This window comes from Myxocyprinus asiaticus, chromosome 14 (genome assembly GCF_019703515.2).
Source record: "Myxocyprinus asiaticus isolate MX2 ecotype Aquarium Trade chromosome 14, UBuf_Myxa_2, whole genome shotgun sequence".
NCBI classification, from domain to species: Eukaryota; Metazoa; Chordata; class Actinopteri; order Cypriniformes; family Catostomidae; genus Myxocyprinus; species Myxocyprinus asiaticus.
This window is the reverse complement of record NC_059357.1, coordinates 34,921,256-34,935,537: the sequence shown is the minus strand read 5'-3', so window position 1 is coordinate 34,935,537 and position 14,282 is coordinate 34,921,256. Positions and strand designations below refer to the sequence as shown.

General features: G+C 38.1%; 1 protein-coding gene across 2 annotated transcripts in view; it reads right to left on the bottom strand.

The window, feature by feature from the left end:
* The window catches only part of LOC127452093 (inactive rhomboid protein 1), a 90,827-nt gene that overhangs the window by 10,889 nt on the left and 65,656 nt on the right, over window positions 1-14,282 (bottom strand). Inside the window, exons 4-17 of one of the 2 annotated variants that reach the window (XM_051717278.1) lie at window positions 12,132-12,239; window positions 9,065-9,278; window positions 7,670-7,876; window positions 6,781-6,903; window positions 6,417-6,577; window positions 5,775-6,026; window positions 5,567-5,678; window positions 5,396-5,470; window positions 4,450-4,611; window positions 4,246-4,346; window positions 4,098-4,161; window positions 3,282-3,376; window positions 3,086-3,161; window positions 490-590 (exon numbers count right to left, since the gene is read on the bottom strand). In XM_051717278.1, coding sequence (XP_051573238.1) covers window positions 490-590; window positions 3,086-3,161; window positions 3,282-3,376; window positions 4,098-4,161; window positions 4,246-4,346; window positions 4,450-4,611; window positions 5,396-5,470; window positions 5,567-5,678; window positions 5,775-6,026; window positions 6,417-6,577; window positions 6,781-6,903; window positions 7,670-7,876; window positions 9,065-9,278; window positions 12,132-12,239 — 1,851 coding nt within the window. The remainder of the gene's footprint in view (window positions 1-489; window positions 591-3,085; window positions 3,162-3,281; window positions 3,377-4,097; window positions 4,162-4,245; window positions 4,347-4,449; window positions 4,612-5,395; window positions 5,471-5,566; window positions 5,679-5,774; window positions 6,027-6,416; window positions 6,578-6,780; window positions 6,904-7,669; window positions 7,877-9,064; window positions 9,279-12,131; window positions 12,240-14,282) is intronic. The other variant, XM_051717281.1, reaches the window with a different exon arrangement.

Here is a 14,282-nt window from a genome sequence, read left to right as displayed (position 1 = left end):
CTTTGAACTCAAGCAAGATAATAAAATAATTTCAACTCATCTCAATATTTCATGTCCATTTACTTATTTATTTAGCAAGTAGTCTTGTAATAACCTGGATAATGAGCAGTCAGGCAGTCATTATTTACAAATAAACACCAACAGAACTTCAAACCGGAGGTGGGATTTAAGCTGTTCAGCGATTTCTTTCTTCTCACATAATAAAGAAATGTCAATACATATCAATATTTCATGTCGATTTCTTTATTTGGTTACTAGCTGTGTAATAAGCTGGATAATGTATAGTCAGTTGGTTATTGCAAAATATCCTGATCACCCTGTTAGGGTTTATTTTGTGATAACTGGCTGACTGTGCATTTTTCCTTACTTAAAGCATGTGAATGATCAGTGTGCTTTTTTTTTAAGTTGGTGTGAATAGACCTTTTGACTGTTTTGTTTCGATCTTAGTGTGAACAAGCCATAAGGTCTCCATCCACTTCAGTCACTCACCCAGCATGTAGGAAGAGAGAGAGCCAGAGGCGGTAGAACTGATCTGGGACCTCTGGGTTCAGGAATGGAAGGAGGCCACACACATCATCCATACAGTGCACCTGGCAGACATATCTTTAGATTAGAAAACCTCCAATAATCTCAAATATAGAAACATCTTAAGTAAACATCTTGAAATAATAAATTAAGTCTTGTTTTCAACCTTGAGACTTTGGTATTTAACACACTTTAGCACTAAGTTTTAAGGTAAATCCCTGGACGCTGGCACACAGTTCAGACCCAGGCAATCAAAGTGTGCCCTCTCAGACGAAAACGGATTTTGCCAACGCCGAAAAGATTAGCATGGCAACCTTCATGGTGATTATGGAGCACTTAGTGGAAAGTAGAATTATCTTTCTTCTATTCATGCAGCTTCATTAGCCTAGTGGGGAGTGCGTCATAAAAAGAGGTGAAACGTTCAGGCCAGAGAGTTTACACTCGGTTGTGACCTGAAGTGATCTTGGAAGGTTACCTCTATAAAGAACTGTCAAAGAATAAATCCACGTGCTTTGACAATTGTGTGAGACTGATTCATTATAGTTCCCTATATAACCCAAAAAATTACGATTAACTGTTTATTTTGATGAAACTAATCATAAATCTATCTGTCTGTATGTACAGGTGCTGGTCATATAATTAGAATATCATCAAAAAGTTATTATTATAAGTTTATTTCACTAATTCCATTCAAAAAGTGAAACTTGTATATTATATTCATTCATTACACACAGACTGATATATTTCAAATGTTTATTTCTTTTAATTTTGATGATTATAACTGACAACTAAGGAAAATCCCAAATTCAGTATCTCAGAAAATTAGAATATTACTTAAAACCAATACAAAGAAAGGATTTTTAGAAATCTTGGCCAACTGAAAAGTATGAACATGAAAAGTATGAGCATGTACAGCACTCAATACTTAGTTGGGGCTCCTTTTGCCTGAATTACTGCAGCAATGCGGCGTGGCATGGAGTCGATCAGTCTGTGGCACTGCTCAGGTGTTATGAGAGCCCAGGTTGCTCTGATAGTGGCCTTCAGCTCTTCTGCATTGTTGGGTCTGGCATGTCGCATCTTCCTCTTCACAATACCCCATAGATTTACTATGGGGTTAAGGTCAGGCAAGTTTGCTGGCCAATTAAGAACAGGGATACCATGGTCCTTAAACCAGATACTGTGTGCAGGTGCCAAGTCCTGTTGGAAAATGTAATCTGCATCTCCATAAAGTTGGTCAGCAGCAGGAAGCATGAAGTGCTCTAAAACTTCCTGGTATACGGCTGCGTTGACCTTGGACCTCAGAAAACACAGTGGACCAACACCAGCAGATGACATGGCACCCCAAACCATCACTGACTGTGGAAACTTTACACTGGACCTCAAGCAATGTGGATTGTGTGCCTCTCCTCTCTTCCTCCAGACACTGGGACCCTGATTTGCAAAGGAAATGCAAAATTTACTTTTATCAGAGAACATAACTTTGGACCACTCAGCAGCAGTCCAGTCCTTTTTGTCTTTAGCCCAGGCGAGACGCTGAAACCCATGTCTTGCATACGTCTGTGCGTAGTGGTTCTTGAGGCACTGACTCCAGCTGCAGTCCACTCTTTGTGAATCTCCCCCACATTTTTGAATGGGTTTTGTTTCACAATCCTCTCCAGGGTGCGGTTATCCCTATTGCTTGTACACTTTTTTTCTACCACATCTTTTCCTTCCCTTCGCCTCTCTATTAATGTGCTTGGACACAGAGCTCTGTGAACAGCCAGCCTCTTTTGCAATGACCTTTTGTGTCTTGCCCTCCTTGTGCAACGTGTCAGTGGTCGTCTTTTGGACAACTGTCAAGTCAGCAGTCTTCCCCATGATTGTGTAGCATACAGAACTAGACTGAGAGACCATTTAAAGGCCTTTGCAGGTGTTTTGAGTTAATTAGCTGATTAGAGTGTGGCACCAGGTGTCTTCAATATTGAACCTTTTCACAATATTCTAATTTTCTGAGATACTGAATTTGGGATTTTCCTTAGTTGTCAGTTATAATCATCAAAATTAAAAGAAATAAACATTTGAAATATATCAGTCTGTGTGTAATGAATGAATATAATATACAAGTTTCACTTTCTGAATGGAATTAGTGAAATAAATCAACTTATTGATGATATTCTAATTATATGACCAGCACCTGTATATCAGTTTATTAGCTGAGCAATTTATTTAGTGATTAGAGTCGAGTATGATCAAGTCGATTATTTGGCCATTTTGAGATTACCATCACATAACATTACCATGTCCGCTTTGTCGATTAGTATAGAAGTGGTAGTTGTCCTTGTGTCAGTTTCAAAATCTAAAAACAACTTTGTCAATGGATAATAAACTATTTGTTATTAAATTTTATAATATAATTACAATTTAAAATAAACGACCACACAAGGGGTGGGGTACGTATCAAACAGATTCTGCATTAATCTATGAAACTTTCTGAGGAATTCTGCAGGCACAGATTCCACGCAGACCTACTCATAATACCTCTTCTATTCATTACTAGACTTCTCTGGTAACTACTGCTTACTTGGGAACAAAGTGTTGCCTCTTCATGGAAGTATCCTTTCATGAAGTCACAGTACTCTCTTGAGGTGATTTCACACCTGCAAAGATAACCAAAAAACCCACATACCCTCTGAAAATATGCACAACTGTATATTCACGTCCACTAAACAAGTGCAGGTAAAATGGCTGTTTGATGGAGTATTAACAGTTGTCCTCACCTCCCCTTAGTGCTGATGCAACAAGGCCGGCCGGTGATAGTACAGTCAATATGAGGCAGATTGGTGTGGTTCCCCGAATTATATTTAGTGCAGATCTGTAATATTTGTTCAATGTTACGGCAACGTATATCAAACAGACCCTTACAAAAAAGGGATGCACTTTATTTTACAGTACGTGTAATTTCAGTATACTTAGTGTATTTATCTAAGAAAGTCCTGAGTAATATTAAGTAACTACATGTACTTCATATGGGTTAAGGTTAGGACCTTGTAATAATTACTATAGTTGTTGTAATTATATAGTACGTAAATGTAGAACAGTACTGTAAAATAAAGTGCTACCCAAAAATACAGCGATGGTAATACCATGGTTCTTTGATATATAAACTGCATGTCACTGCATAAAGTGCCCACAAACATATAGCTGCATCATGGTCTTTGTTTATGTGTCTTGAGAACATATTTTAACATCTAATTTAACATCTTTATGCCATCATGACCTTCGAAGTAACAATAAGTCATTTAAATACATACCAGTAATTCATACATATGATATTAGTAAATTAAATCATATTAATTCAGTGTCTGAAGTAAATGAGTTTATTGTAAGTATACAGTAGAAACGGGATGTCTGTCAATTGAATGCATGTTGCATTGCACCACGGCAGTGGAGGAGGGGTACAAAGTAACTCTAAGATACTATGAAACTATCCCGGTCCATTTTCAAAAAATATGTTAATACAATGGTACTCCTTTGGTAGTGGATAAGCTACGACTCGCAAATCTATGAACGCTTTGATGCAATATAGTACTTACCGGCCATTTGGTGATGTCATCAGGCCACTCATGAGGTGCAACTGAGGCTGGCTCTATACATGTCCTGACAAAAAGCACTTATGTTAGACCTGATTGCTGTATAAAAAGATGATGGTGAGTATTGAGTGATTTTGTAGTGTTTCCTCACCTGGGGTCCTGATGACACACAGAGCCATATTGCCGGGGCTTCCCTTCCAGCTGGGGGACGCTGGGATGCTGAGGCCATTTTATCCACACAGCCAAAGTGCTCTGAAAAACAGAGAGAAATATGTAGAATGGTTAGTGGCCTGACAGCTTCATGGTTGTGTGAACAAATGTAAAACTATGATAGTTTACGGATATTTGTACGTACAGAGCACTCTTCTTCTGAGGTCTGCAGACAGCCAGAGCGGTCATTGCGCACACAGCAAGCTGAATTTCGCTCCAGATCCTGTTTTTGTTTTATAAGTTCATGTACCTGATGGTCCCTTCGCATACAAGGTGAGAATTTGGCTCCAAGGTGAATCAGAGCCTCCTGATAAGAAGAGGACAATGATAATGCTATATTATGCACTTGTTCCTTTACTAATCAAAACAGGAAATTTGTACTGTAATTAAATTGTAGAATTGCTTATCGGCATAGGCAGAGTTTCATTATTATGCTTGGGGTTTGGTGTTACACAATTAATGAAATTTTTAATATCTATATTTTTAATATATATCTCAAAAAAAGGGCATTTAAATATACTTTTTTATGTACAGAGATGGCAAAAATGTGCTTACACAAGAAAACAAGATGCAAGCTGATTGTCATGACAACCGCAAGGTGGTTCTGATACAGAATGTAAAAATGCAGCGAGAAGCAGGGCAGATCATGGTGGCACAAGACTAAAGTCACAGCGCAAAAGCAAAAATATAACGCAAGCAAAAGATTTTTTAAATGGTAATCAGATATTACTTAAATCATAACCAGTGTTGACTTTAGTCTAGCTTGCATCTTGTTTTCTTGTGTAAGCACATTTTTGCCATCTCTGTACATAAAAAAAGTATATTTAAATGCACTTTTTTTGAGATATATATTAAAAATATAGATATTAAGTTACAGTGTAAGTTAATCAAAATAAGTAATCCACTACAAATTACTAATTACTTCTCTAAAAATGTACCCAGATTACTTTACTGATTACTTAATAAAAAGTAATCACACTACTAATTATTTTACTTTAACATTACTTTCCAAATTACTTTTCGTAGAAAAGTTTTTGGTGTCGTGCTCAAACTCCTCCTATGCCCACTGACTTCAGTAAGAAACAACTCACCGAACTTGGTCCAATCCAAAAGTTCTCTTGTTGCACAAACTTGACATTTTCATAAACACCTTTATTTCTTAAAACCTTAGAGGAAAATAAATAAATAAATCTTGTCAAACACCAGATGGTTATAAACGGGTATAGAACATGGGACATGATGAATCTTAAGAAAGCACTCACAGAATCAACAGTTTCATGCTGAGAGAAGCCCACTGGTGCAATGCCATAAATACACACCGCCAAAATAGTGATCAGTATGTGAACGAATGTTATCCAATATGTAAAGAAAGGCCTGAAAAACAACACAGAAAGCAACATATCACCATTATCAGCGTCTCTGAAAATATTTGAGAGGTTTTTAAGGAATCTGTATAGGTGATTTTCATACCTGTGGTCATCCATGTCCTCTATCTGTTGTTTTACATAGCTGTCGATACGCTTGCGATATGTACGATTCGTCAGCTTTCCCACCATGCCCAATCCATATGGTCTTTTTTCTCTTGCAAAGAGCTTCTTGACTGGAACGGCGATGCGTTTGCCTCTTTTCTGGCCATTCACACTCACCACCTCCTGCTTCAGTCTGACTTTAGGGGGCGCTGGTGTTCCCTCTTTAACCTTTCGCCAGCCACGCTCTAGAGGCCTGTTTGAAAAATATGGACAGAACTATATGTATAGCATATACTGTATATATATCATATATAACTCTAGACTAATAGCTCAGCCAGGCCAATTATTTGGCTGATATTTTGGCATTTTACAATTTGCCATTTGAGATTTGTCACACCACCAGGCCGATTTACAGAACTGTTCGCTTCCCTTTGTGTCAGCTCTAAAATCTACCAACACACAACATCTACAATCAATGAAGCTGTCTATACCAAAAGCATCCCTCTGTAAAACCATTTGTGGAGCAGGCCACAGTTTTCTGCTTTTTTAAAATCCCACCATGGATATATTGTGGTATAAACAATAAAGCTCAAACTCTACTGGTCATCCAATGCCAAAAATGTCCTTGTGGTGTGAAACTCACAGCATTAAGTGACTCCTCTCTAGTTCACTTTTGTCCAGCGCGCTGCCTGTGAGCTCAGACTCGTCCAGCTGTTTGCTATCTATGTCCTTCATGGTTGAGTCTGATGGGGACTCAAAAACCTCATCATGAAATGTGGACATCTCATCCTGCATCAGGACGTCCTGATGCCCCAAAGAATAAACACAATTTAGACACATTAGTATTTACAAAAAATAAACATGTGCTACATGGCCAAAAATGTGAACACCTCCTTCTAGTGGAAAGCCTTCCCAGAAGAGTGAAAGCTGTTTTTAGTGGACCAACTCCCTATTAATGCCAATGGTTATGAAATGAAATGTTGATGTGTTTAGTAGGTTTTGCTAACCCTAGCAAAGAAAGATGTATCCAGTTCATCTGGGAAGTCCACAACATCCTCCTCAATGAAGCTAGCAGGTGTGAAGCTACGTCTGTGAGCTCGTCTTGATGTACCGTCTCGCAGTGAGCGACCCTAGAGAATACACATAAACAACCACATTATCAATCAGCACAGACTTCTGAGTAACACTGCATGAAACTGACAACAACACACAAAATATGACTATATACTTGGAATAAATCACTAAAATGATAATGAAAGCAAAGAAAGTGTTGTGCGAACTTTGTTTTGTGCTAACCTGAATACCAGTTCTGTCTCCGACCTCTATTACTTTCTCTTGAACTTAAATGGCCTCAGTTGACCCTTCGCTCTGCATTAAAACATAACTCATCAAGCTTAGCTCTTTTCTAATGTACAGTAAGTCTATGGACACCCTGGGCCCTATTTTAAGAGCACTAGTGCTAAGTGCAGTTAATACTAGTGGGTTTGTTGAAATCGTGCACGCAAAGCGCTAATGGGCTGGGTCAAGCCCAATTTAATTCTGAGGTTCATTACAAATCACATAAATATTTTGCTAAAACAGTGATCATCAGGGACATAATCTGATGTTCCACTGTATTTTTAGAGTTTGGACATTAACTTTATTTCCAAACTGCAAATGCAGGAATTCAGTTTAGACTTTGTGCTGTCTTAACTCAGTTACCTATTTCTCAGGAAAATAGCAAATCGTGAATGAGTTAGAATGAGTGCTCCCACGAAAATTGGATAAGACGTAGTGCACGTCTCTTCAAATCCTACATTAAATCTTGTAAGGTGCTTGCTGTGGATCAAACTATAACATATAACTATTATAATAATAACTTCAGTTGGGACATTACCTACCCAGGGCCGTGCTCACCTTAACCAGTGCTGCAGCTGCTCTGAAGCTCATCTTGGCCACAGACTCACGTTTGCGTCTGCGAGGGATGCGGTTCAGGCCTGAGCGCGAGCTGGTGAAGGAGCAAAGGGATGCAGCGCCGGGCGTGATGGGAGTTTGAGGAACACTGTAGCCATCCACTTCTTCAACCATGCGAAACGCACGCCCTCGTGCCAATGGGTCCACAATCTGAACAAAACCATATCAATGCATTGTTACGGTAGAAAGAGGAATTTTGATAGAAATAATCCTTTTTCACAAAAGAATTTGCAGTTTATGGTGAATTATCAAAATCAGATACAAGCATTAAGAAAACAGGTGCACACAAAGACAATCGCCTAGTACACATTACCAGTTGAGTGTGGAGACACTTGACTGAATTTATGTTTCTCAGAATCTTTAAAACCTTTTGATCTAAAGGCTCATGGTTAAATGCATGAAATCAGCAAAAAATAAATTGTGCCTACAAATGAATTTCTATTAAAAAACATTTTTTAACAGAACTTACAACTACACCATCTGTCTGCAAAAAGCATCTTTCTTCACTGATGGCCATTCAAAAGTATCAGAGTATTCTGATGAAATATTGTTTTTTGCATGCAATATACAAATTTTAAGTATTTCATTATGTTATTAATATGGAAGCCCATTTCTGCCACATAGAAACAAAATTTGCTTTGGAAAAATCAAAATTCTAATTTTATGATATAAAGTCATAATTATGAGATAAAAAAAGTAATATTTATGAGATACTAATAATTAATTATAAGATACTAAATCATAATAATGAGATGTCAAGTCAAGATTTTGAGATACTAAATCATAAATATGAGATTATTTTTTTCTCATAATTATGACATTTTATCTCATAATTTTGAATTTTATCTAAAAAATTTGACTTTTTAATCTCATAATTATAGTTTAGCACCTCATAATTATGACTTTGCATCTCATTATTTTGACTTGGCATCATACACATTACTTTTTCATCTCATAATTTTGACTTTTTAACATAAAATGATGCTTTTGTATCTCATCATTGTTACCAACGCAAAAAACATTTTATGTGGCTTCCATGTATTGTAGATGTCTTGCTAGTGACACATTTTTGGAAAGCTCTTAAAAGCATGAAATTGACTTCCCCCCCACATTTTCCAATTTCTGCTGCCTTTCACGTCACAGCACAGGATAGTCAGCATTGTCAGGATGTCAGGAAAGTGATCACAACACAGTTTCCATTTGTGTTATTTCATAGTTTCAATGACATCTAAAATGTGGGCAATAACAGTATAACCACATAAGAATGAATAGGTGTGTCCAAATTTTTGACTGGCAGTGCACACAAATCACACTGAAAATGTGTGTAGTAATCTGTACCTTCTGCATGCCATGCTGTGATGAGGGTACGTATAGAGGTGGAGGTGTTTCTGTGCTGGTCAGAGAGATGTTGTCCTGGCTGGGCAGCTCCATCTCACGGATCACCTGAGGTTTTAGCTTGCCGTATCGCAAGCTGCAGTGCCGCAGGCTCTTCCTCTGCCATTTCTGTGTGGCGTCTCCGTCCTTACTGACCCCGAACCAGTCTGCCGTGCCCCTGAGAATGGTCAACAAAGTCTGTTTAGCTTCAGTACACTGATTCAGAGCCAGAGACTACATGCACATGTGATTCCTGACTCACTTTCATCCATGCTGCTGTGCTTCATCTGAAAGACAATCTAACAAGTCCTTGCACAATAACCGAATGCACTGTAATGGTAGTTTCCAGAGATGTGCATGAATAACACTGTCTCCTCCCAACTGTGTATATGTGACATTTAGGAAAGCTCGGTGATGTAATTGTGACAAATTTCTAAGGAAATAGGGTAGGGGCATGCCCAGACATGCTTCAGAACTAATGTACTGACATTGACTAAAGTCCAGTCACATACACACACAGAGAAAAATGAAACCAAATGCACACACACATAATTATTAGCCAAATTTCCAACATTTCTGCACAGCTATTTGGCTGTGCCATTAAATACACTAGGTTAATATATGATTTGCAGCCTCATGATATGATGGCAGACACAATTTGCAAGTTGAAATATGATTCATGTTCCAGTCAAAAAAGCTAATTTGATACAATGTAAATACACTGAAATTTCAGCTAGATGTTCAGTAAACAACAGAAAACCACTTGTTATTATCAAATATCTTATGACATATTACAAAATAATGTGATACCAGATTAAAACAATAAGTACTGAATGGCTGTCAAAATTTTACCATGATCATGATCCAAGTCCAATTGTAATTTGAGGCATCATTCATGTAGCACAAATGGTGAGAAGGGTATAGCTCCAAAAAGGGGCGTGAGCTCCAAATTGCCATTGAAGATATAGGGAGCCACTAACCTTACCCTAACCTTAACCATGAGTGGAAGTGACGCCCCCTTTTGGAGTTGCCGCAACACCCTTTTGGAGTAACTCCGCCCCCTTTTAGAGTAACCATGCCCTCTTTTGGAGATTCCGCCCCTATTTGGAGGTCTCCGGCCTGCAGCTATACCTACTTGCAAATGGTGCAGGCCAAGTTGTGCACCGAAGTTTAATATTTACAGTTAGGGTTTCAGAACAAAGTAACTATGGTACTTTCGTGGAAACAGTGTTTATCGGGGTAGATTTTGGGGGTGGGATTGGGGAGTGTGTTTGAAATTTCCTGACAGTAACAGTGCATATATAAAAATCATATTTTAGACCCACAAGTGCATTGAAAGTCACAACAAGCTCCTGTGGGGCTGAGTAGGTAGGCTGTCCGATGCAAATTATACATGGAATAATGTATGCATTTCCCATTGTATTGATTGTGGCCATAATGTTTGTATCATTAAGATTCCTAATGCTTACCATCGTCCTGACACATCATCAGTGTGCTTTCACGATACACATGGTTGGCCATTAATAGAACTCCTTGAACACCTAGAATATAATCTAATCTCTTTTCTCTTTCTGACTGTGACTGTTACGTCCTACCAACAAACACAACTCAAATTGCAGCTTACTCTATTTCAACTGAAGGGAAACAAATAAAGCCTTCCAATCTGGGCACAGTGTCAAACTGTGTAAAAAAATATAGATGAATGTGCCGTGGGCTCATAAAGCAATTTTATGTATGAAGGTTTTATTGACAGGCTTGGAATGTTTCTGTGATAACAAGCTCAGTTCAGTTGAGAAGAATGGCTACAATGAGCTGAGCTGAATATTTTTAGTTTTAATGGTCAGAGACAGTGAAAGCCTGTCATTTTGCAACAGTCTTGATAAGAATCCTTATTTGTCTCTTTCAAAAGACTGAAGATTGGAGTTATGTAAAGTATGACAACTGAATTCAAACCACGGGAAAAGTAAACATTTGAAAAATATTCAATGATTTTGGACAATGCCGCAAAATCATCCCATACCAGGGCTGTAATCACCATGTAGATATTAAACATTGCCTTTAATGTTCAGTATAGTGCAGTCGATCAACATGGGTTTTGCAATGGCCAGTTCTTAAACTTCAACTTTGGTAACCCCAATCTTGAATATTTGGTTACATCCTTGTCCCTATCTATCATGCACTGAGGTAGAACGCTACAAAAAGTTTCATTTGGCCGGTCTTTAACTGTGGTATGGTGAAATTAGGGTTGCCAGCTGTCCCATATTAGAGGAGACGTCCCCTATTTTAAATTGGGTATAGCTGCAGGCTGGAGATCTCCAAATGGGTGCAGGATTACTACAGAAGGGATGTAGCTACCCCAAAAGGGGGTTGTGCCAACTCCAAAAGGGGGCGTCACTTCCACTCACGACTCCCTATGTCTTAACTAGCGGTTTGGAGCTCCCGCCCCATTTTGGAGATCTGCCTGCAGCTATAGCCTTCTTTATATTTTTGCTGAAATGAAGATGTCTCATACTGAATGCCTATTGTCCCATATTTAACACTTGGATGTGAAATTTTTTCTTTTTGTATAAATTACAAACCCGAACCCAATGCAAACTCAAAAGTTATACAAAAACTGATTTTTCCATTATTCGTTCCATTCTGGATAAGCAGATTTTAAAGATTTGATACATTTCCATGACTTTTCTACACCTGGAAATCAACAATTTTAAAATTCCCTGATATTTCCAGGTGACCGTGTCCATATTAACCCTGCTGTAATAAGTGAAATGTAAGTGGCTATTGACCAAAAGACCATGTTCTAAATCAGTTGTTCTCAAACTTTTTAAATCCAAGGTTCATTTTAAATTATTTCGAGGCCTCTTTGGAAGAGTGCTGAGGTCCCCTTTGGGTCCTAAATGACAACTTCTTCTACTACAACTCTTAACAGCTAACCTGACTGAGTATCATTCTGTGATGTTACAATTATATTCCCTCGCCTTATGTGTCCTGTGTGTGCGAGCTCCCTCGCCAGGCCTCCTGCAGTCTGTACCTGAGCAGGGTTCTGGACAGGGACTGATGCCTTCTGAACCCGTTGCGCCCTGCGCGGTGACCCTTAATGGGCACAGTGTTAATCCTCTCAAAGTGCACCCTCCTGCTGCTGTGGACAGGCAAGAGGACAGAGGGTGGGAGAAGAGGAAGAACAAGACAAAGAAAGTAAAGGAAAAGAGAAAAAGAAAAGATTAAAGGAGGGTGAGAACAGCTGAAAGACAGATCAACAGAGCTAGAAAACAAGATTAGAACAAGCAGAGTATTCCAGCCAGAGGGTTATCAGTCTACAATGGGCATCTTAATTAGAGTATGTAACTCTAAGGGCCGAAAGAGATAGATCGTAAAAAAAAAAAAAAAATTGTCATAATTTACTCACCTTCATGTATTCCAAACCTGTATGAATTTCCAAAGTATAATTTATATAGATTGTACTGACCACTCTTTTCAACATAATGAAACTTAAAAGGGACCGAAGCTGTCAAGCAGGGCTGCAACTAATGATTATTTTGATAATCGACTAATCTAACGATTATTAGAATGATTATTCAACTATTCGTGCGATTACTGCAACAATTAATCATTAGCTCTAAACCGACTATTCAGCTTGTGCCCTGACTTAAAAGGTTGTATTAAACATGCTTGCTAACAATAAAGAGGACAAAATAATCTTTTAAAAATACCTCTAAATGACATTCACTGAATTAAAGGGAAAAAATACTTTAATTCAGTAAACATTTCACTACAAAAAATAATCCTATTGTTATCAAGTGTTTTTGTCTTTTTTTCCCATTTAAAATTGTCTAAAAATCCTTAAAACAAGATACATTTACTTGAAGCAACATATAAGATATTTAGACTTGCTTTAAGAGAATGTATCTTATATATAAGTGTATTTTGTATATACGTGTATTTTTTCACTTGGTTATACTTCTGCGAGTGCAGTAAAGACAAATATACTTATATTCAAGATCTATTCTCTAAAAGCAAGTCTAAATATCTTATTTGCTGCTTCTCAGGTGAATGCATCTTTTTTTTTTTTTAAAGGATTTTTAGATATTTTAAAATATTTGTATTTTTAATATTATATTCAACATTCTCAGATAAAAAAATTACAAATTCTTCTGCAGTATAGCTGCTAAAGTAAATGTACGTTGTTTTAAAGGAGTTTTAGATATTTATATTGCGAAACAAGCCAAAACAAAAACAAATAAAAAATGTATTTTGTTGCAGTGTATAATGGGGCGAAGACTACACTCTCTCACCTTTCTGTTCACTTCAATCCATCTTTAACTCACAAAAAAACAAACTCTCTCTTATTAATAAAGCTGCGTTTTGCCAATTTTCTTCACGATAAGAAATGCACAGTGACATATATTATGATTCAATAAGTCACGAGCCATCACGTTATAATCTAGCTGCATTAAGTGCGCGCACTTGAGGGATGAGCGTCCCCGTGACATAGTGTACATCAACCGGGTGCAGTTTCAATCTCTCCCCCTTAGATTGGGACACTTCACGCAACTCACCGTGAAATTTGAGTGCCCAATACGTCACACATAAACTTTGAACCTTCAACCAAAATTCTTGGATCTTAACACACCACCAAAAAACATGGGTTGTGTCTCCATCTTCTGACTGGCATCACCAGCAGGTGGTGTCTTTAAGACCAAGCCTATACAATCTAGGAGGGGGTCCAATAGAATCTTGAATTGCATAAGGCACACCCTTGCATCTCTAGATACAGACTTGATGTTTTTTAGAGTCCTAGCCCACACTCCCTCCTCCAATACCAAGTTTAAACCTTTCTCCCATAATCTGTCCATCCCCCAGGCTCTGAATTAGCAGGGAGTAATACACTGATGCCTCATGACCTTTTCCAAAAGCAGTAATCACCACTCCCAGAGTATCTGCCACTTTAGGGGGGTGTATGCTACTCCCAAAAATAGTACAGAGCAGGTGGCACAGCTGTAAATACCTAAAGAACTGAGATCTGGGAATCCCAAAATGATCTCAACACTCCACTCTCATATAGGTCACCGAGCGTATTAACCTCCCTCACAATCCACTCTGTCCAACAGAAAGAGGATTTATTAATACATAATTTTGGATTTAGCCATATGCTCGATGGCGAAATAGGGGCAAGAACCTCTTG